Source organism: Planococcus citri, chromosome 2 (genome assembly GCF_950023065.1).
Source record: "Planococcus citri chromosome 2, ihPlaCitr1.1, whole genome shotgun sequence".
Lineage (NCBI taxonomy): Eukaryota > Metazoa > Arthropoda > Insecta > Hemiptera > Pseudococcidae > Planococcus > Planococcus citri.
Genome location: NC_088678.1, coordinates 50,939,728 through 50,962,494, shown reverse-complemented (window position 1 = coordinate 50,962,494; position 22,767 = coordinate 50,939,728). Strand labels below are relative to the sequence as shown.

At 31.8% G+C, this 22,767-nt stretch overlaps 3 protein-coding genes across 8 annotated transcripts in view; all 3 read right to left on the bottom strand.

The window, feature by feature from the left end:
* Positions 1–792, bottom strand: part of LOC135836362 (uncharacterized) — a 36,075-nt gene extending 35,283 nt beyond the window's left edge. For both annotated transcript variants that reach the window (XM_065351151.1, XM_065351152.1), the window contains exon 1: positions 481–792. The gene's annotated coding sequence lies outside the window, so the exon portion shown is untranslated. The remainder of the gene's footprint in view (positions 1–480) is intronic.
* A 6,536-nt stretch (positions 793–7,328) lies between these two features.
* On the bottom strand, positions 7,329–17,884 carry Slob (Slowpoke binding protein). 5 transcript variants are annotated; one of them, XM_065351148.1, is made up of 14 exons: positions 17,734–17,884; positions 17,405–17,468; positions 17,263–17,336; positions 14,228–14,335; positions 13,305–13,465; positions 10,353–10,630; positions 10,032–10,213; positions 9,676–9,788; positions 9,474–9,565; positions 8,582–8,707; positions 8,392–8,474; positions 8,216–8,284; positions 8,018–8,126; positions 7,329–7,933 (listed from the first exon to the last, which is right to left on the bottom strand). In XM_065351148.1, exons 2-14 carry the CDS (start codon positions 17,462–17,464, stop codon positions 7,844–7,846), a joined length of 1,545 nt encoding a protein of 514 aa, XP_065207220.1. In that variant the 5' UTR covers positions 17,465–17,468; positions 17,734–17,884; the 3' UTR covers positions 7,329–7,843. The 5 variants fall into 5 exon arrangements, with proteins under 5 accessions (XP_065207220.1, XP_065207221.1, XP_065207222.1 ...); XM_065351149.1 differs by lacking the exon at positions 14,228–14,335; XM_065351150.1 differs by lacking the exons at positions 17,263–17,336; positions 17,734–17,884.
* A 190-nt stretch (positions 17,885–18,074) lies between these two features.
* On the bottom strand, positions 18,075–22,230 carry LOC135836359 (germ cell nuclear acidic protein-like). The gene is made up of 9 exons (XM_065351145.1): positions 21,846–22,230; positions 20,396–21,377; positions 20,210–20,286; positions 19,897–20,083; positions 19,301–19,827; positions 19,102–19,226; positions 18,895–19,032; positions 18,597–18,817; positions 18,075–18,519 (listed from the first exon to the last, which is right to left on the bottom strand). Exons 1-9 carry the CDS (start codon positions 21,931–21,933, stop codon positions 18,249–18,251), a joined length of 2,616 nt encoding a protein of 871 aa, XP_065207217.1. The 5' UTR covers positions 21,934–22,230; the 3' UTR covers positions 18,075–18,248.
* Positions 22,231–22,767: the final 537 nt, after the last annotated feature.

Here is a 22,767-nt window from a genome sequence, read left to right as displayed (position 1 = left end):
ATGAATATTGGTCTAAAATATTTTTTTGAGTAAACCATATTTGTCGCTAATATGGCAATGTGGAAAATATAATAAAATCGATGAACTCGTTAGACACCGCCAACGGAAGGTAGGTAGGTAATTTACATGTCTCGTGAGCTCGTGTAGCAAAAGCCCGCGAACTCGACGTTCGTACTACGACCTATACATTCAGTGTACACTTGGCGAAGGTAAAAGCATCAATTTGTGGTAATTTTTTTCAAATAATTCATTCGTAAATTCTTAACGAGCACACACAACCATAAAAACATTACAAAAATCAATACAGCACACAAATGACAATCGTTCGAGTATAGGTAGGTATACGAGGGTTAATTTTCATCAAAGACGCGATTTCTTTTTTGGACATCTTATACGAAGGGGAAAAAACACTTGGAAGGTTTCGTGGAAAATTTCACAACGCGATTAAATTAGGAAAAAAATTCTCAAATTGAGACTTACTCGTTATTACGTAGCGATTTCTATTTTAAAACACGTAATTAAAAACTACATTTGATTACGAAAATTTGACGGCGGGAAAAATCAATTCAACGCATCTCGCACTAGGAACATTTCTCGCGTAATTACGAACGGTAACTGAACCAAATGGCAAACGAGCAGAATGACATTACACATATATTAGTTACGTTCACACTTCACGTTAAAGAGCATCAAGTGGGATAAAAATGAACGTACATCTTCGTAGTATTATTAAAGCTTCTCACACGCAGCGAGCGAAGTAACACTAACGTTGTTGTTAACCGTTGGCAATATTGAACTAAAGGACGCCAAATATGTGGAGACCAGACTTGCGCTTTTCATCAACATCTTTTTAAAGTTCGATTAAAATACACGCTGTTCGTACATATAAGCTTACGTTTGTATGAGTGTGTGTCGAATGAATCGCAATTTTTTAATTTATTATTGTAAAATTGCAATTGCAGCTTAGTTTTTATTTCTTTTTTTTTTCAAGGCAACATTGTCCCATTTTGTATAAGGTGATTTTTTTCCATAAGTTACGTCCTAGGAATTTCGTTTTATTTTATAGATGAGCTTATCATCAAATAGACTGGGAATTCCGCGGGTTAAATTCTTAATTACTTTGTAACAGTATGTCTCAAAAATTTCTTCATACTTCGATGGTTGTTATTTAGATTAAAATATAGAAGAGTGTGAGGGAGGAGGAGGGGTTAGAATTGCATTTTTTGACAACGCGATGATGCTACAAATTTAATTTTTTTTCAATAGCAGTTTTACTTCTCCATTTTCCCCCCTGAACCTCAATACCTACCTAAGTCTTATTTGGAATAGTTGGATGCATTTCTATGTTTAACCCACTCTCACACACTCCAACGTATCAACGGTTTTTATGGGCTATAAACTTGGGTCAAGTACTCGGATCTTGGAAATACTCGTAATGAAATTTTTCTTTTGGGAGAAATTATTTTGTTGAAATAACGAAAACATTGTTTTTAACAATGAAAAGTCAAGTATAATTCTAGGGTCATTCCACATTGATTCGACCAAGAAGTGGTAAGAGGGGGGAAGGGTGAGCGATTTTTTTGAAATTTTTCCTGTGCAAAGACCTTCCGAAGGGATGGCCAATGGCGTAAATCACAGCCCTCTGGCCCTTTTTCAAAGGTTGCTAAAGGGTGTCAAAGTTTTCAGTGAACTTGAAATATCGTCTATTTCAGCAGTGGATTACTCGATAACCGCGATACCTACTAGAATGGAACTTTTTCCAATAGTTTGGTGGTTTTAAAAGGCTTTTTGGTGATATCATAAAAATCAGTGTTGCCACTTTTTTCGTACGAAAAACTGGTTCGAAAAGTTTCAAAACGTAATTTTCATATCGTTTCGACTCTCAAAAATTCTGAAAAAAATATATTATGGACAACTTTTTATGCTGAACAACATATTAAAAAATTGGGATGGCATTATTTCGTAAAGTCGATTTAAAAAAATTGAAAGTTTGAAAAAAAAAATGCGATTTTTTGATTTAAAACATGACAAAAAGTTTTGATTGGTGAAGTTGACCCATTTGACCCCTATAATTACATATCCGTTGAGAAAAATGAAAAACCCAATTCATTCGATGAAATTAACTCATCACAAAAAAATAAAATTCGAAAAAATTCAATTTCAATTCCAAACATTAAAAAAAGTTTAAATTTATATTCCGTTGCTTTATTTTGACATTTTTCTGACGTATTTCATGAAAAATTTGATAAAAATTACACTCATAGCAAAAAAATTAAAATTCGTTTACTTTTTGAATTTTTTCGAAGTTTGATTTTTTTCTGCAGATAGGTACTCTCGTACCTCTATGGACGTTTACGTTTCTCAGATCTCTTTCATTCGGGGCTGGAAACTTCAAGACGATTCGATATTGCCATCAATCGATCTGCAAGGTTGAAAGTGCTATACAAAAATTTAACTTGAATTTTGGAAGACATAAGAGCACTTTCTCAATTCAATCGGGTACATATAGATGTATTTTTTTTCTACTTTGACCCTAATTTGATTTCTAAAAATTTTCAAAAATTCGAAAAAATGGACTGTAGCACCTAAAATTTTGGTTTGTGGAGTGTTGGGAAATTTTTCTGTTAATTCAGATTCTTCCTCCTGAAAAATTCTGTATCCGATTAGGGTATCTGTAGCTACTTCAAAAATTTTTGCAATCGAATTTTCATTCCCAATTTTTAAAAAATTTTACGATAAAAAGTTGTTTGTTATTGTTACATTCAAGATTTTTCTGATTTTCTGTGAGAAAGAAAATTCAAAAATTATTGTACCTACTTATATAGATAGGAAGGTACTAGGTATGTGTCACACGTGATTGAATTCTTGCAAACTTTGATTGGGAGGGGGGTGCTAGAGGTAAAGACGAGTACCTACTGCTTGAAAAAATAACATTATATTCGTGTTTAGTGCCCTTGGAGACGTGCCAATTGATGTTTCGTACTGCTGAGGGCTGAGGCCATTTAGATATTAAAATTTTGAAGCTATGTATGAATGTGTATGTGGGAAGGGGGTGCGAAGGACCCTACAGCACACTTGATCGAAAAACTAAGCTCACGTTCGTGTTCAGAACCTCCAAAAACTTGTCACTATTCTTCTAAATTTGTTGAAATTTGTATCTAATAATGACCAAAAATTTGGCACCACTATATTCTAAAATATTCCACCAGTTTCCGAAATAATTTTTTTTTTATGTTTTTGTCATAATTTGTGCGAAATATTTGCGCAGAAAAAATTTTCAAAACGTGAGTTTAACGAAAAATAAGCAACTTGCAAATTTTCAACCACTCAGTAGGTAGAGCTCTAAAAGTGTTTATGGATTTTGATGGCAATGGCCTTGAGTCGATGCAGAATTTCAATAATATCTATTACTTTTCGGAACTGGGCCATTTTTTCCAAAACAGGTTGAATAAAGAAGGACTGCAGGAGAAAAAACGAATTATTTTTTGAAAATGTGCCGGAAGGATCCATATTACCCCTTCAGGGGAATCTCCAGAGCTAAAACAATTTCTAAGTGACTTTCAACTCAGAATGAAGTTTTCAAATAAATTTTGTCAAAATCATCCGAGATTTTCTTTTCGCGATCCATTCCAATGTCACATGCTTCAACTCCTTTTCTATATTTTTGCCTTGCTTCTAAAGGCGTTTTGTCGAGTTATCGGATGTTTGCCCAGATGTTGTGAAAAAAAAACATGAAAGAAATCGAAAAATTGCAAATCGAAATTTTGGTCAAATTAATATAAAAAGACTCTTCTCTTCAAAAAAAGAAAATAAATAGGTAAATAAATAAATAAAAACTTGCATCAATTTCTATTACAATTTTAATTAATAGATATCAAAATACAAGGATCATCCCGAAAGTAAAATTGCCACCCTCGGCATTTGCGTAAAAATGAATAAAAACGAAATGTTAAAAAATCATTAAATTATCCGAACTTTCTAGATTATAATGATATAATCACCTTTAAGATTTAAGCACTTCTCACATCTGAAAATCAGCTTCGCGATAATCGTCTTCGAAAAATTTCCATCCAACCTCTTGAATTTTGATTCAACTCGTGTTTTCACCCTCATTCTCGCCACCTTGATATTTTTCGCCAGAAAATTCGTTTTTTCAGATGAGGAATAAAGTGTACCTAGCCAATCACCTGGTGCATAAACGGAGCTGTGCAGAGGGTGATGAAGTACGACTGAAAATTCGAATTCGTCGATCAAAGCTTTGGTGATGTCATTATTAGAGACTCGATCAATCCACAAATTCAACTTTTTGTCGGGTAATAGATGCATGTAACTTAATTATCAACATTTTTTTTCCTTATGATTAGGGATTCCTTTTTCTAATCAAGTTTTCTTTTTAAAAAAAAGTACGAAGTATTTCTCAAATAAGGTATAGGTAGAAAGATTTTCGGAATAGGTAGATACCTTTCAAATAAATAGAGCTAAAATTTCAAGAATTACACGTAATGCAGTACTCACTTCGATTTTCGAATAGTTTCATCTAATCGTAAGTACACTCTTAATTACATTTCTTGACAAGGGGGAGATAATAGTCGCTGTAGTATAACCTTTACCTACCCATATCATACAAATTTGTTGTACGATTATCAGGAATAATTATGTTTTCTTATAATTTAAAAATTATCCAAATTAACAATTCCTATCGGGTTTTTTAATGAACGTAAAAGCCTCCATAATTATTCATTTCATCGATTAAATGGAATGGAATAGAATGTAACGTATGTATTGTATTCGTATACAGATAGGTAATTAAATATTTCTTCGAAACCAACTATAAACGTAGGTCGGTAGTTTACTCGATAGTCGGTACCTATCTAAAGATATTTAAAACGATGATGTTTTCAACAGGTTGTAAATAGTAAGTAAATACATAATAATTATACGATAACAGGTCATCAATGAATTAGGCATCGGTTCAATAGACACCTTCGACATACGAAGAACTGATACCAATTGCTACAGTTCATAGTCTAAAGAAACAAATAAACATACGTGTTGATAGCGATAACCATCGACATTGGTAGAGCAATCAATCATTCGACGTATTTACGCATTTAAATACTTCACAGATACGCTGTAGTGATCACCCTTCTAAAATAATCGTACCTACTTATAGCTATTAAATTTTAACTCACCTCGCCGATACGTATAAACAGCATAGGCTCGAACATATAGAAAATGAATTGAATCAATAAAGCAGCGAATACTACATCAGCGGAAGAAGGTAATCTCGTCGCATTGGACAAACACTTTTTTTATGAAAAGGTTTCACTCTTCCGCAATTTAGAACGATATAGCCAGACAACTAGGTCAATAAACTGTACCATTCATCAGTCTATGAGTCCACATCGGAGCTCATTTTACATAGAAATAGTCGCGAGGTTATAGGTATTCTTTTTTTCCCTTTTATTTTACGTGTACATATTCAATAAAAACACGTCTGTTTATAGATTGGCTTTTCAAAATACGAGTACGTCCGCTTCTTTCATTGTAAAATAGCGATGGCGATGCACGAGCATGAACGATATTCTAATTTTCAATAGGTAATGCCACGAAAACAATAGGGATAAGCTGACATATCGAGTCGTATAAAGTGTATTATTTTAAATCAAATTCGAATTCGCACTTTGAAAAAAAAAACGTAAAATGTAAACACTTGAAAAAATTTGATAAGAGATTTTGTGATATGATTGAGTTGAATTCCATTCAATTTGAATATATTATTGATGGCCGAATATAAATCAATTTTGAAAAAATACTTCAAAAGAAATTCCTTCTCGAATTAAGATAATTATTTTCATTCACCTACATATTTAATTAGTTGAACCACTTTTGAACAACTGAAGGGACAGGTAGGGGCTCTACTAATTTCACCTATTTTTGTTTTCATCCTCAATCCTCAGAAAATGTTATGCATTTTTTGAATTTCATGTTGTGCTGTCAAAACAATCTCATTTTTTTTTTGAAAATTTTTCACAGTTGAAAAAAAGACCATTTTTAAAATTTTTGTTCTCGTTTATGATATTGTTTTGATGCCATAATGTAGTCCAACCCAATTGAAAGCGATCTTTCTTTTTTTTCCTTTTTTTCCCAGACAATATCCCTTTTTTACTGCATCTTTGATTGACATTTCAACAAAATAGCATGAACTCAGGTGATTTTGCCTTGAGAGACAGAGAGAGGCATGCAGGTAAATCTTTTTTTAATTTTTCTGATTTTTGACTCAAGCTTTTTTCATTGTTTCATTGCCTATTGTTGTTGTTTAGTCTTACTGTACTTCTGTTCTGTCAGATGCGAATACAAATAAGGCATAAAATTCATTTAGTAAGGCTCTCATTAGGAGAGATAAAGATTTCAAAAAATATTGATCAAAATAAGAAAATGATTGATGAAAAAATCAAAATTATTGGGCAATTTATCGAAAATTCAGCATTTTGGAAAAATACTTTTCGTGAAATGGGTGGGCAATACTCTTGAAAAAAGAAAGAGTATTCGTCATTAAAATATTATTCACCATCTTCGAACGTATCGCGATTCGCAACACATGAGATGTATTTCTAGTAGTAGGTACCTAAAATTAAATGAGTTCTTAGAACTTGGACCTTGATTTAGAAACGTAACTTCAGGCATAGGTACCTATTATGGTCCACTCAACTCAACATTTATTTTAAATCTATTTTACCGTTTATGCTAGTTTTCAACTTGAAATAAAATTCTCTTTCCATTCTGAACCTAACCATACGTCAAAAATATAACTTCTTATGAGTACTTCGACTTACCTATAAAAATGGGGGGAAATTAAATTTAAGTAGCTGATCGTTTCAATTTTTACTTGCATATTATGTTTCGATGAGAACAAAAAAATTTCAGAAAAAAAACCTAATTATTTTCGTTCGACAATTTAATTATAAATCGACACTTTTCAGAATACAATTTGTAAAACGACCTATGTTAATGTGAATTGATAGAATAGTCGGGAACCTCCATGTCAGGACAGTTTATCGAGTAAGTACCTATTGTAAAACTTCAACAGAGAATGAATTCATCAAATTTTTCAATTTGCAAACATTTTGGTCGAAACTGTCAAAAGAATTCCTATGCACTCGTGTTTTTTAACTGTTCAATGAAGAATTCCAAGGCCATAAAATTTTAGGTCTATAATTTAATCAATCGCCCATCATTCTTCGCAATTCGCATACGCCGACGAGTGTATTATTACTCTGGAATGTGGCAAATTGCTCGATATACTCGCAAATGTGCACATAAATAGATTACACGAAGACATACAATTATTTATTTCGTATAAAAAAAATGTATTCTACTATAACAAGTGTTGGTAAGAAAAGCTCAGTTTTTTTTTCAAAGTACTAAGACAGTAGATGAAAAAAAACACTAAATTAAGATAGGTAACCTAATAAAATTTAAGAGTTATCTTCTATAACGTTTGAAAAAGAAAAATGATTCAAAATAATATCTACTTACAGGTAATTAAACTATAAGAGAAATACTGCAACAGTTTTCAAATAGGAAATGAAAAAAAAGGAAGGATAAACCGAATATTGAGTTATGAGATTCGTACGTATTACGAGTAAAAACACGTAAAAAAAAAAGAAGAAGAAATAAGTACCTAATTACGAAAAATTTATCGTCTCGTATTGCAAGTTGGCGTTGAGAAATCATCGAAGCGTATATAAAGCTTTCTAAAATTCGAACACGTAGAAAATTTTATAAAAATATTATTGTTCGACTATAGGTAGTTATTGAAATTGGAACCGGTACAATATTATTAATTTCTGCACAACGTTTGCATCTCGAGCAATGTGACGTCTAATTTCCTCTGGTGCAGATTTAAACTTCTATGTTCCTGTAAAATGAACTTGAAAATTAATCGATGAAGGTGTAAACGAATGCTCTAAGTAAATCCAATATTTAAAAGATAGGTAAGTGAGTAATTTTATACCTCGGAGTTCTTCATTGCGCAATAGCTTTCATCTTCATCTTGGCATTCGGTGATGCAATTGATGTCTGGTTGGGATGGAGCTTCGCAACTTTTATGTTTTTGAATTTTACTGAAAAAATTAGGTCAAATGGAAGATAAATGACGATATAGGTAATGTAATTCTAAAAATATCTATGCATATGGAGATAGGTCGCTTACACAGTGTATCTTATTTGCTGACTGGTGCATGCGGCATTTTCGCTTTCATTTTCATTACCCGATTCACCTCTGATGAAAAAGAAAAAAAGAAATATTACGTGGAATATTCCGTTATAATGATGTTGCATTATTATCATCGAACAAATGTTTCAACAATACAAAAAAATTTTAATTACTTGGTTTTTATCAAATTAAGCTGATGGTCTTTGATTTTATTCAACAATGCCATCGATGGTGACGTTAATTTTACTTGCAGTACCTGTTCATTTGTAATAATGAAAAAATGCGATTATTTATAGGTAGCTGATAACGTCAGAGAAGAGATAATGAATTAAACGCGAGTAAATTCGTATTTGTTTATTTTACCGGAAGAGAAATGGCTCTCATTTCGCGCAGGTCAATACTTCGGAAGAAATCACTTATCAATAATTCTTCTACGGATGGAATCCTTTTCTTGGGATTTTTAAATACGAATTCTAGTATTTCAACGACCTGTTGGAAAAAAATTGCATTAATTTGTTATCTGAGTGAGTATGACATGGGTCATCGTACAGGTCAATTCGATTATTACGTTTTTGACCTGAGATTGTCAGATTTTGTTTTTAAAAATCGCATAAATACGTGGGTTGGATTCGTTTCCATTCCTCCCTTCCCACTCTATAATTTTTCAACGAGACACTCGGATGTTTTTTTAAAAACTTTCTGTATCTAGTAAACATGATGGATTTTTTTTTTAATAATTGAATTTTAAATGGAAATAAAATTGGCAAAATGTTGTTAGAAAAAAAAAAAAAAAAAAAACGTGTAAGTACAAAAATAAATATTAAAAACAAATTTTTACTTTCTTTCTCAAAAAAGAAAATATTTTTTTGCATTTTTATTTATTTATTTTTTTTTTAAATGAAAATTTCAAATTGGTAGGTACAAATTTTTAAAACGAACAAAGATGGGTTTTCATCAAAATCGATTGTTTCCGAAATCGAAGGTGTTACACTAATAGTAGAAAATTAAGCGCAGAAAAAAGAATTGAAAGGCAAAAAATTCTGTTTTCCAAACAAAGTTTTTGAAATTAATTTCCCTCAACTCATCCATCATTCCTATAGTAAGTAGGTAGGTATGTAGTATGTACCTATGTAACCTGAAATGACTAATTGACTAATGACCTTTTCTTTTATCAAATTCATTGCAATTTCTAAATGGAAACGATTTTTCCACATGTAACGAATAAATTAATACATTTTATGGTGAAAATAATTACATGAGGATAATGTGCGACATCCAACATGTTGGCTGGTGTTGGTTCGGGTTCGGTTAATTCGTACCCTGCGGCCATTTCGAACAGAACGTGACCTGCAGATAAGGAAAATTTATTAATGGCGGGCTTGTAACTTTAACGTATCGTTTATAAAACCCATAGATTGGCTTAACGACTATTCTTATCTTATATTTTCATCACTAACCAAAACAAATTACGTCAACGGCCGATGGGTCTGTCTGTAGCAAAGTACTCTTCAAAATCACTGGTTGAATTCTTGACGTAAATCCGAGCAAAGGATTCTCTAATCCGCTCAATCTGCGAAAAAGAAAACATACAGGAATGTAAAGTAAACCCAACGAATAGGTACTTGGAATAAAACGTAATAAAAATATCTCGATATGATAATACGAATTTGAAAAACATGGTAAAAAAATATAGAACATTTGGATGGGAAACAATGCGAAAAAAAAATTTGTTATTCCAAACGTGTATCTCTATAGGTGAGAGAAAAACACATTTCAATAAGGATAAAAGTCGAAAGTCCGATTGCGATATTACCTGGCGACGCCATTTTGTAGAATGATGTTTCCGGAATGTAAATGAAATGAAAATGTGTACTCTCTTTCGCGTAAAAATAACAACGCTTCTAGAATCTGCCGACCTAAGCGTTGCACCTGCGATAAAGGCAGTCCTTTACTTCGCTGGCCATATTTATCCGACCATTCGTCATGCCAACATGTCTACGAAACGTCAACGAATTATATTTTACATGATTTACGATAGTAATTTATTATTTCAGCTAACTGTATTAAGCAAAAAAGGGTACCTAAGTACCTATGTAGTATAGGTAGGTATGTAATTACCGGAAACCTTACTTACTTTGTAAATTAAATCTTTCAAGCTACCCTTATTGTTGAATGGTAGTACGACGATTATATTGGCATTTTTATTTTGGGCATTACCCTCGATGAATTCTAAATCTAAAATTGGATAGATATATGGATGTTGTAGAGCTAAAAATAAATCTAAGATGATTCGGCGAGTGACTTGATTATAAATAATGGGCGAATTTTGACTTTGAGGTGTTAAGGTGAGTAGACGTTCGGTTTTTATGGAAGAATCTTTTACCACGAACCAATGTTTTCCAACACGCGAGCCTGTAAGTAAATTAAAATTAGGTCAATTTTTTGTGATTTAACTATGTATTTAGGCAGGTACATTAAAAGTGATAATGAATAAATTTAGTTCCAGGTAAATACGTATACCTAACTACAACATCAATTTGGACTTTCCGTTGAAAAATTAAAGTTATAGGAATGAATTCCACCCTTTGGGGTGAGTTTGGATCAAAAAGGAGAAACTAGAAAGGGACCATTTTTACGAGAATCGTAGTTTTCTAGTCAAAATCATAATGAAAATACCTAGGTAGTATTTTTTTTTTTTGCAGCGGAATTCAAAAACATAGACCAATTTAAAATGGCGAATAAACATTGAGACCAAAAATACTTTTCTGAGGCGTGAATGATTTTTTCCTCCTCGAGAATTCCATATTTGAAACAATTCATCAACTTCTAGGATTTTTCTCATAATTCAAATAAATGACAGAAATATATCCTGGACATTTTTTCAAAATGAAAAAAATCTCTCTCTCTCTCCACTCCACGAGAAAATTTGCGAGCAATTTGGACCTGACATTAAACATTTTATTAAAAAATAAGAACTAATAAATTTGAAAGCACCTTTTTTTTACAAATAGGTATGTATACTTTTTTCAATTATTCTATGTTCTATGTATTTCCAGATTTTTTTTTTTTGAAAAACTAGGGATTGAGAAAATAATGAAACCTTTTTTGTCCTTACAATTAGATCAGATGCGGTATCAATGACCCCAGAAACTTGGAATACAAGTTTCAAGGTACTAACGAAAAAAACCTGCAGGTGAACAGATTGTCCGTTCAACATACCTATTTTGTACGAGTATTTCAAACAACGTTTGCTCCTTCAATTTTCAAGATAGGCAACATATTCAACTCCCTGGATTCTGTTAATTTTCCAGTTTTGTCATATTTTGCATTTCGAGACTGCTAATAACGGGTCAAAATTTCATTTACATATACATTTTTTTCAAATTTTAGAAGATCATTTGACCTATTTTCTACAAAAAAATGCACTATTTTCAAGCTCCCAAACCGACTGGTGGATTTTTGGACATTTCAATTTTGGAATGATTGCCATAAAAATAGTCAAAAAATGAAACTAAGCGTTCGTAAACTCAAATTATATCATTTTTGCAACCCTTTTGATGTAATATAGGCACCAATTTTCAAAATTCGTAGCTGCCTCTCCAAATTCAAAATTTTTTGGGATTTTGTTTATGGTAACATCTTTTTTTATCCACAAAATTAATTTTTGGTGGTTTTAAACTGCTTTGAAGCCTGAAGCGAGTTTTAGGGCTTTTCAGAACTGCCTTCCGTTGGAAAAATTGCCATAAGAAAGGTAAAAATTGAATTCAACATCCATGAACTGAAATTACATTATTTCAAGCGTTTTCAATGGACTTGAGCCCACATTTTTGAAAATCGTTTCTATTGGTTCAAATCTTTATTTTATTCGTTTTATTTTCTGAAACTGAAAAATTCAAGAATGTACGAGAACTGGAGTCTTCAGAATAGCCCAACAAGATCGAAAATCAATTTTGAAGAGAGGAGTGGTTTTTTATCTTACTCGTATTTTTAATGTCTTCGTAAAAAACGAATTTTTTATCAGGTAGGGTAAGTATTCCTCCCCCCTCCCAAAAAAATCACTAGAGAAAATGTTGAATTGAACTGACAAAAACTAGTACATAAATCGATTGATGGGAACACAAAGAAGTATATCAGAGTATAAAAGGGTACTAAATTTCATGTTAACGTTTTTTTGTGGTCATTTTTTCAAAATTGTAAAATGCAAAAATCCGTTAGTTGCTCCAGAATGACTTAAATCCACCACCAATTGATTTGGGAGGTTGAAAATAGGATATAAACCAAATTTCAGCTTACATCCTCGGTAGGTATAATCTAATTTCAATTTTTTTTAAATGGAAAATGAGCCAAAAATGAATTTTAAAAATTCGCCAAATCGTGAAATGGAATTCAGCTGCTTAAAATTGGTTTATGGTTCATTTTTGGATGATTTTTTGATTTTTTTTTGCTCGATTCAAAAAAATTCCTGGCGGTTGAGACAGATCCTTTGTAAATGAAAGAATGAAAGTTAGAGATTTTAAGGAGTTCTATGTTTTTTTGTGTGTTGAAGTTGATTTTGCAATCCTTAAAATATCAACATTTGTTTGTCACTTGGATTTCGCAAAATTTCAACTAAAAATGTATAATTTTTCACTTTAAAGATTTTTAATCGGACAAAAATTTTTAATTTTTAAATTAAAATTTTTTTTTTTTTAATATCTACTGTATAATGGGTTGTTTTTCAAATTTCTTGTGGATTTTCTCAAATATTATCCATAATATACCTGCACGTCTAAGCCACATTATCCTACTTCTCCAAAGCGATATTTCAATGAATAAGTTTAAAAAAAGAATTTTCTTCATTTTTTTTCTGTTGCTAACATATCCTCAGAGTGCAATTTTATGAAAACATACAAATTTTGGATGTATTTTTTCTGCTTATTTCAGCCAAAACTTCGAAAATCCCATTTTTTATGAAAAAGAACCTACCTAAAAAATACACGCGTATTTAGGTCAATTTAAAATCGAACCTTGGTCAAATATTTAATAAAGGGCACCCGAATTCTACACTGTTTAAACACCATTACGCTAGAGTAAATAATAAACGTACCTATATCATTCAAATGTTGAATTAAAGCGTATCTTGGACAAAATCGTAAATAATGCAAGCATGCACTTTCTGCTCTTTGCCGAGCTTTTCGTTCTAATTCCAATCTTTCGTGAGAATTAGTATCCGCTTCCAACGCTGTGTACTCGTATCTGCTTTCGTGCCTGCGTACAAAAAAAGGAAAAAAAAGTAGGAAAAAAATGAAGAAAAAACCCACAAACAATGAGTATTATTAAAAGCGTGTGCAATCGGTTAAAAAAATCAAAATGTACAGTACATAAATTTACCTGGTACAAAAGCAAACTCCTTTATCTTTAGTTTTAGTAGCTTTCCAAGGTAATATACCTAAGTGGAATTTCCACGAAGGGCTATTCAACTGAGATGAGAACACAATTGGCCCTTCGATAGCACCACACATGTCTTTCGAGTTACGATACGAGAAATATTTCATCAAACAAATGCTCGAAGGCATTTTGGGGCCACCGGTGGCGGTGGCGTTTCCATTTCTCGAACGAGATACTCCACTCATGAACATGGTGAGACTACGAGTACGAGTACTTTTGGCACCTTGGACGTGGACGTACGACGTAGGTACAGGTAGGTAGGTATATGTATGTACATGTAGCAATGACTTATCATAGAGCCGAGAACACCATCGCATGTTTTTAGCCAGTTTTATAAGCACACGAAGGTAGGCGATGGCGATGGCAAAACATTAATACGTTTTCCAATCACGCGATCTTCAAATTAGTGCCGCAATTAGTTTTCATTAAATTAAAATCCGCCACCGCCACCACCGCGACAAATACGTGTACATGTATAATTTGTGGACAGCGAAGAAGAGCAGCAAAACCGAGACCGATTTTAATCTGTTAACTTAATTTTACTAATATGAAAAAATTTTTACATTTCATTAATATTTATACCTTGTCAATTTCGATGTAACAAACCAAGACCCCATATTGCGACCGATTTTATTGATAAAATCGTATAAAAATACTGGCGCCGTTCCGCTAATTTCATTATTTCGCGCGCTGTAAATCAAATCTATCATCAGTTTCGTGCAAAATATAAATGCGTCAATAGTTAAAAGGCAATAATGTAAAGACTATGGAACTTTTGTTCTAGTTTTAGTTTAGCAACATATACGTGTAGATAGGTAGGTAGGTAGGTAGGTAGGTACAACAACAGCTATGATGAAATTTGAATTAATTTCTCATCCAAAAGGGTGGTAGGTAAAATTTTGTATTCAAACGTTTCAAATTTATGGGATGACGTTATCGTATAATTTTATGCGGATTGGTTGCTATTTTACGATATCCAAAAAGTTTCCTTGGATCGTTACTTTTAAAGTACCATTTTATTTTTTTTTTACATTTTCAATGGAAACTAACGAGATAGCTATTTTATGTGCTATCGATGATACTTCGATTGAACACAACTGGAAAGTGGAAACATATCTTCGATATAGAATATTAATCGATAATACGAGTATATCACCATCGATTCATTTTGGAACAAAAAATTCACTATAATAAAGAGTAAATAGTCCATAGTAAGAGCTAAGTACAAGCAGGTACCTATCTACTTTTCAAACTACCGATTTAATTGGGTCATTTCATTTCATATCGATTAGCCAAGGTTATTGACCTCAAGTTTTCAAATTTTGTTCAAAATCTTTGCGAGAGTTTTCAAACCTCTCAGATGAGAAAAGTACTCGAATTTCGTTTTCAAATTCCAGAGGATCGATCTAGAGGTCCATGTTTTCTTATCAGAACAATTTCTATAGTCAGTGAACCTGAATTTGAAATATTTTTTTGAATCGAAATTTGACATGTTGGTAATATCTTAACGTTCGAAGTAAACTTGGGGTTCAATGAAAAAATTTAATAGTAATTTTTTTTAAAATTCCAACAGATCCCTCCCTTTTTCTCCGAAAAAAACGACTTACTCATTCAAACCCATATTTTTATGGTATTTTTTTGAGAACTGGAAAATTTGAAAGTAAGCCAAAAACTCCAAAACGGTTTGAAACAAATAACCAAACCTTTTCATGACAATTTTTACGAAAATGAAAAATCCCAAAATTCGTTAGGGGCTTTAGAATAACTCGAAACTATACCACCAATCGATTCAGGAGATCTAAAATGAGGTGCAAACAAAATTCCAGCTTTCTATCTCGATTTCATTCAATTTTTCTTTTTTCTTAAGTATAGGTACCTACCTAGAGAAAAATAGACCTTTGAATCTTCAAAAATTTGCAAAAGCTCGAAAAATGGAAGTCAGCTTCTGAAATTTTGCCCTCAACTAAGTATTTATAAATGTTTTTTCGATTTTCAACTTAATTGCACCAAAGTGGTAAATTCAAAGATAGCTGCTCAAATCAGTGTTGCGGAGCAGAACCGAACCGGATCAGAGCCGGAGCCGAACCGCCTGAAAATTTGGGTTTTTACCGGAGCAGAAGCAAAACTGAAGCGAAAAATTTCTGCTCCGAATCGGACTGTTGAAGTATTGAAACAAAAAAAAATCTAATGGAACAAAAATCGAAACTTGACCGAAAAAAAGCCCGGAGCGAAATATAGACTTTCATTTGAATGAAAGTGGGTTATTCGGAAAAGTACACAGAGTGTATTTCTCCAACAAGCCTCCTCCCACTCTTCCGCCAACAAAAATTCCAGTATAACTCTGTCCGAATTTATAATTTTAAGCAAATTTTAGAAAATTTGATCTTTCATTAAAAATGGCCCAGAGTCAACTTTTTCCCAGTAAATCTGATGAAAATCCGTTCCTTTATCAGTATCAACTTCTCAGAATGAAATTTCTCAATTTTTATACAATGTAAGGCCATTTGCAAGCTTCATAGATGCATTACTTCTTTCCAGAATGATGAAATAGTTTAAAGCAGCTAAAAATTCGGTTTCTGGTTACTTTCGAGAGACCAAACTCGAAAATACACAGTTCCACACAAAATTGACCTATACAGCTCAAAGTAATAATTTTTTCAACAAAATTTCAAATTTCAAAATTAGTTTCCATCGTGAATTATACCAATTGGAATCTTCTTTTGTCTATTCAGTAATTTTAGTAAATATAATTCATTCCTTAGACTTTTACATTAAAAAAATAAAATTTTAAAAAAATCAGAAAATTTGACTTTTTTGGTAAAGTGCTTATCAAAGTGTGCTCATGTTGAATGGTGTTTATTGGGTGATTAGATTGGATTTGTAAATGTGCTGATGTACTGTGCAATAATACAGGTAATTTGTCCACGAAAGTTAATTGAATCGAGAATGAATTCCTATGCTTTATTTTCTAACAATAAGGGAAGGGCAATATCAGATTCATTCATTAGGTACTCTTGTTGACATTTTTTTTAAGATGAAAGTTTTATTTAAACTTGAAACATTTACGAGCATGTACCTCGACCTACATAGGTAGGTAGGTATGTATACCTATAGGTATTCAGGTGATTCATTTTTGAAAAAATTAAAATTAGACACTTGATAATCTACTTAAATTTGGACGAAAAACACACAAAAACATTTCAAATTAGATTACAAAGAGAGAAAGAAAAACGATTCTTTCATTACTATTTTTTTTTCAATTCATGCAAGCAAAGACGAATAATCTTATTTTTTTCCTACAAAAATCTACATGAGATAAATCTCCAATTTCTATTTTTTTATTTATTTTTTTTTCGAAGCAATCAACACAGTAAATTTTTTTCTTCTACGAAATAGACCAAGTAAAACAGAATTAACTCGAAGAAATTTTTTCAGCCAAAAAAATCACTCGAAATTCAGAACAAACTGATTGAAAAATTATTCTAAACCATGCAAATCATTTTTATCTAAAAACCAGAGACTGTAAATATGAACAATAGGTTCATTACGAAGGCGATAAGTAAAACCAATGTACATATAACCTTAATATAAAATAATTTTGAATTTTTTCTAATAACCTGCAAAAGCGACAAATCCAAAACAAGACAATTGCAATAATTCCAACGGCTGTAGCAACTAACACTGCAACTACCTACAAAAAAAACATGCGTTTAGAATTTGTAAATTAAAAAACACTTGAACAATAACTCGAGTAATTACCGGTGTTAAAGTTGATTCCGCTGCCCATGATATTACTCCTCCATTATCAAATTTTTCCATACTTCTGATACATGTTTAAAACAAAATAAAAAACGCATAAAATTAATATCGAGGAATAAATGCATAATTTCAATCGATTGACATAATTCCGTTAATAAAAGTAAACATTTATTTAAAACATGGATAAAAATTGCATTCTAAATTCCAATAGTGTTTCGTATGATACGAGTATTCTGAAAACTGATCCCCTGTGGAACTCGGTCAATGAATTCATGTGCATAAAGGAATTTGAAATGAAAAAAAATAAGTAACAGGAAAAGGATACTTACATCTGCAGAGTAATTTTACTACTGCTGATAAATCGATAATACGAAAACGTTAGTAGAGTAAATATTACCAAAATCCATTGCTTTTACAATCTTCATCCCTGCAATAGCATAAAAAAGGTTAGACATGCGCATGATTCTGACCCAAATGCAAGTACTGTATGAACTAGGCGTAGAAATAGAAAAATATGCACGTGAACGAGCACACTCGACGTGATGCTATTTTTACTCGAATTGAAATTTTCAATCTGTAAACTCGAAGATAAATAATAATATAATAATTAATTAATTTGTTCAAAAATGCATTAAATAATTCGAAATAAAAAGAGTAGATTTGAAATAAATACAAAAAATGCAAATCTTTATTAATTAATCAAAACGAACAAAACGTTATAAAAAATATTTATCAGATACCTAAAAACCATTTTAAAAAAGAAATTAAAACAGCAGTCAAACGAATACAGTTTACACATACGAAAAAATTATTTAGTCAATTTAAAATCATCTTATAAAAAATATCAAATTTGATTTTTAGTTTCGGCGAAATTTTTACTCAACATTCTCATTACATCGCCGTGCTTCATTTCTGAATTCTCGCTTTTAATTTTACTATAATTTTCTTTTACAAATAAGGCGAATTTAGAAAGTGGTTTGGCTTGAACATTTTTCGGAGATGAGCCTGCAACGGTTGTTTTTTTACTCGAATGATTAATAAATAATTCGAATTTTCCATAACAATATCCGCATCTTTTCCTCTCTAAATTTAAAGATTTCGAATGTCTTCCAATTCTGTAAATAATAAATAAATAATATTAAGCTGCGATTATCAAGTTTTTCGTTATTAAAACATGGTTTGTTCAACTTACGTATAACCACATTGAACACATTTATATTTGAATTTTGTCTGAATGGAATAATCGTGACATCTTTTAATCGGTGGTAGCTCTGGAAATCTTCGCATGGCCTTTTGTGCCCAAGATTTCCAGCAGGGCCCGTGTCCATCAGCTTTATTATCGATTATCCAAGTAGCAGCGTGGCATAATTCGTGAATTAAAGTATCTCTTAATCGTTCGGGACTTTCAATAATCTGCAAAGAAAAAAAAATATCTCATTAGTTATCCATACTGACTCTTAAGCTGACTACAACAAAAATTAATTACTAACTTTAGTCGATAAAGCTATTCTGGATACTCTTAGGCATTCCTTATTAGGTCCAATAATTGTTTTAATACGTTTATTGTAACATAATCCAGAAGAAGATCGCATACGAGCATTCCATTCAATTTTCAAATCTTCTGGGAGCTGCCAAAATCAACATTTTTTAAAAAATCGAATAAAATTCATTTTTTCATGAGAAAAAAAATCAATTACCTGGTTATCGAACACTTCTTTATTAAATAAGACGAAAAGTTTTTTAACTAACTGCTCTTTCATTTTTTTGAACGATTTTCTAAACTGCTCGGCATCAGGATGAATAGAATTCGGACTCGTGAGAGCTGTGAAACGAAAATTTTGATTACAACTAGATAATTGAGATTTAAAAAAAAACGCACGAACTAAAATCACTCACTCGATAAAGATTTTAGGAAAGATAACGGTTCTTTTTCCGGATTCTGGAATCGAGCCGGTGTCAATTTATTCAAGTTTTTAAGCTTGAAAGTGATAGGAGTAACTTTTTTCTTCACCTTTGCGCTACTTCCGGGAGTAAAACTGGGTGAAGATGTCAAATCAAGACATGGATCACTTTTTGGTGATTCTGTCAATGAATCTGAGAGAGGCCTGATGATTTTTTGAGGTTTGATGGTTTTCTTTCTTGGGACCTTGTTTTGTTTCTTTTTTACCTCAACTTTCGGTAACTTGAGATCTGTTGACAATGGTGGTTTATTTTCTTCATTCGAAGACAGCGAAGATATACTTCTTCTGATATTGACGTTTGATATGTAAATGTCTTCTTCGCTGCTGCTATCACTAAGACGAGTTTTCTTTGGGTTTTTAATTTCATCGCAGTCGTCTTCTGCTTCGCTTTCAGAACTCGAACGTTTACCACGAAGGATGAAAGGAGTAAAAATACCGTCGTCGTGAAACGCTGCATTTTTTCTGGAATTAAATTCTTTATTAGTAACGAGATAATTTTTACAAATTCAAGGTGAAAAAAAAATAATTTACTTGTATTTAGAACGAGGCGTTGTTGTTTTTATCACATCAAATTTTATATTCTCAGCGATGAATTTATGATAGACAGAAATACTTTCATCTTCGACGGACGAGGTATCGGAAACGATGAAAGAGTCCTTCTTCTTCTTTGTTTTTTTAGTTTTATTGTTAGATCGCACAGAATTTTCTTTCAGTTTTCCTGGAAAATTTGCGAAAATAAAAAACATAAAATAAATTCAAAAAAATTTTCGTTGAACAAGATTTTAAAATAATGATTTACTAAGCACCCTAGTCCTAGGATGGTTAAAAATTGAAATATAATTACCTTTAATTCTAATTTCGTCTTCGTCGTATTTAATTTTTTCCAAATTATTCAACTCTGAGAGCACTTTAGCATTTTTCCTAAGAAATAAAAACATATTAAAATAAAATTGCAGAAGACAAACTGCACATGCCAAACTCGAAACGAGAAATGAACATGTTGGCAGAATGTACGAATAGAAATATTTACTTGTTATCTTTGGCTTTTGTTGGTTTCACAGTCGTTTTCTTTTCTATTTCAGATATCACTTTCGGTTCAGTTTTATCACGTTTTTCTGATTTATCGTAATTGGTTTCAGGAATTTGGTTTTCAGCAAGAATCTTGCGAGATAAAAATTCGTCGCTATCTAGAAAAACATTATTTACAGGTGCGACGCTAATCCTTAGAATAGGCGAAATGTCGTCGATAGCAATTACACTAGAATCACTAGCGAGAACCGGATTTCTATCACTTTTCTTTGCAGCATTCGTGGCACCATCACTTATAGCAATACTCGTAGAGTTATTTTTATCCTTTGATATACTATCAAATAGTTTCTTATTTATAGATTTACTTTTAGATTTCTTCGTTCGAGTAGTAGTAATTTTATCCAGACTTAAATTCACCATTTCATCTTCTAAATTATTCAGTTCTTCGATACTACGTGATTTCACTTCATCACGACTTATTTTATCACAGTCATCCACAGGTGTGCTTATTTTAACTTCGATTTTTTCATCGATTGAAATATTGCTAATATGTTCCAAACAGTCGTAATAATCGCTTTTTCTAGATTCACTCGAAGCGCTTGTTTTAAGAGGTTTTTTCTTACGAAACGTAATTTTTTCTAATCCGGCGTGAACTTCTTGTATAATTTTCTTAAACGTTGTTTGACCAGTAGATGTACTTGTTTTAAGAACTGGTTTCGACGTCGGTTTGTTTTTATCACCATCGGCAAACGATCGATCGGAAGAAAAATGCAAAGACTCTGAACATGATTTCAGCGAAATCGACGAGTCGTTGGTAATTAAGGATGAAGGAGACGAATCGTTGGTCATTATGGAATTCAGAGATGAACAGCTGGAAAATGAATAGACCGAAGTTTTCTTCCGTTCTTCTTTGTTCGGTCTATTATGTTCATTAAGATTGGGAGCATTCTTCACAGCCTTTGATTTAGTTTGTTTCAATTTTTCTGAAAAGAAAAAAAAACAACGTTGTAGTGTTTAAAATCTAAAATTTTAAATGCATACTTCATAAAAGGAGAATACAAAGTGAAATCGTGTGATCTTGGTTTCAGTAGGCCTAAAATAGTATAATAGCCTAGATTTGCTGGGATAAACAGTGACCTGAATAATTCATTGGTTTTTCATTCTATTTTACACAGGCCTATCAAACCGTTGATTTTCTCAGAATAAAAAATGCTAGCGTTTACAAAAAGGGGTTTCTGAGGTACAATATTGTTGTTTGGAGTTTCTCAGAAATTTACAACAACGAGATTCTTCAGCAGTCACACTTGAATATTGACACTCTCAAATGGGAAATCAATATCCGAGCTGCTGAATAGCGAATCAAGTCTGATATAATGTAAAATATATATTCTCGTATATCAAACTTATATCGAACTATAGCCTAATAAAAACAGATAAAAATCGAAACTAACCACTGGGAAATTTGGAAAATTTTGATGCTCCCTTAGTTCTCCCAGTTGCAGGAGTCAGTCCAGTAACGAATGTAAATGATGTATCCATGAATTAATGGAAATCGGCCGTAAGATCTGAAGATATTAAAAGTTGTTTCTGGTTTTGCTGGTTTCAATGGAATTTTATCAGTACTGATTACCGCCAATACGATTGTAACACCATCATCACAATTTACTCATATTTCACCGAATATTAATATCACAATACTTGGTCACTTATTTATTAAAAAATACGCAATTTGCACTAAAATTTTAATTATAAAAATTATTTTAATAAATTAAATTCGTCAAAACTTCCTTCTCTATCAAACTTGAACAAAATTTCGAACTGCATTTTTTTATTTTTTAACGAACATTTTTCAAGCAATGTTGATAACCACAATGGATCAAAATTGTCATAAAAATCCCCGCGTACGAAAATGGAAAATTTTTTCTGACATTGACTGAGCTGGTTTTTTTATTTCTCAATTTAAAATTTGAATACGATAGTAATTTTTTCAGTTGAATAAAACATGAAAAAAATGGATCAATTAAAATTATAAAAAAAATTATTAATTTCTTGTCGTACATTTTTTTTTCAAGTGTTTGCATAACATGTGTGAAGCATGTGATTGGGAATCGCTCAATTCATTTTTTCAAACTTACCGATTCGTTGTAATGTACTTCATTTTATTTATTAAATATTTATTTTTTGTGAAAAATATAATGAATTTTCAACAGAACACTCATTTTAAAATATTAAAAAAAGTTTTAATTTTACTAAATCGTGCGCCATTGAAGCAAAATATCTATTTTAAAAACATGGCCTGAATCCCGAAATTCAAACGACAACAAATCGAAACAACAAAACAATCAGAAATTTTCACTGAGACGAAATCTTTGT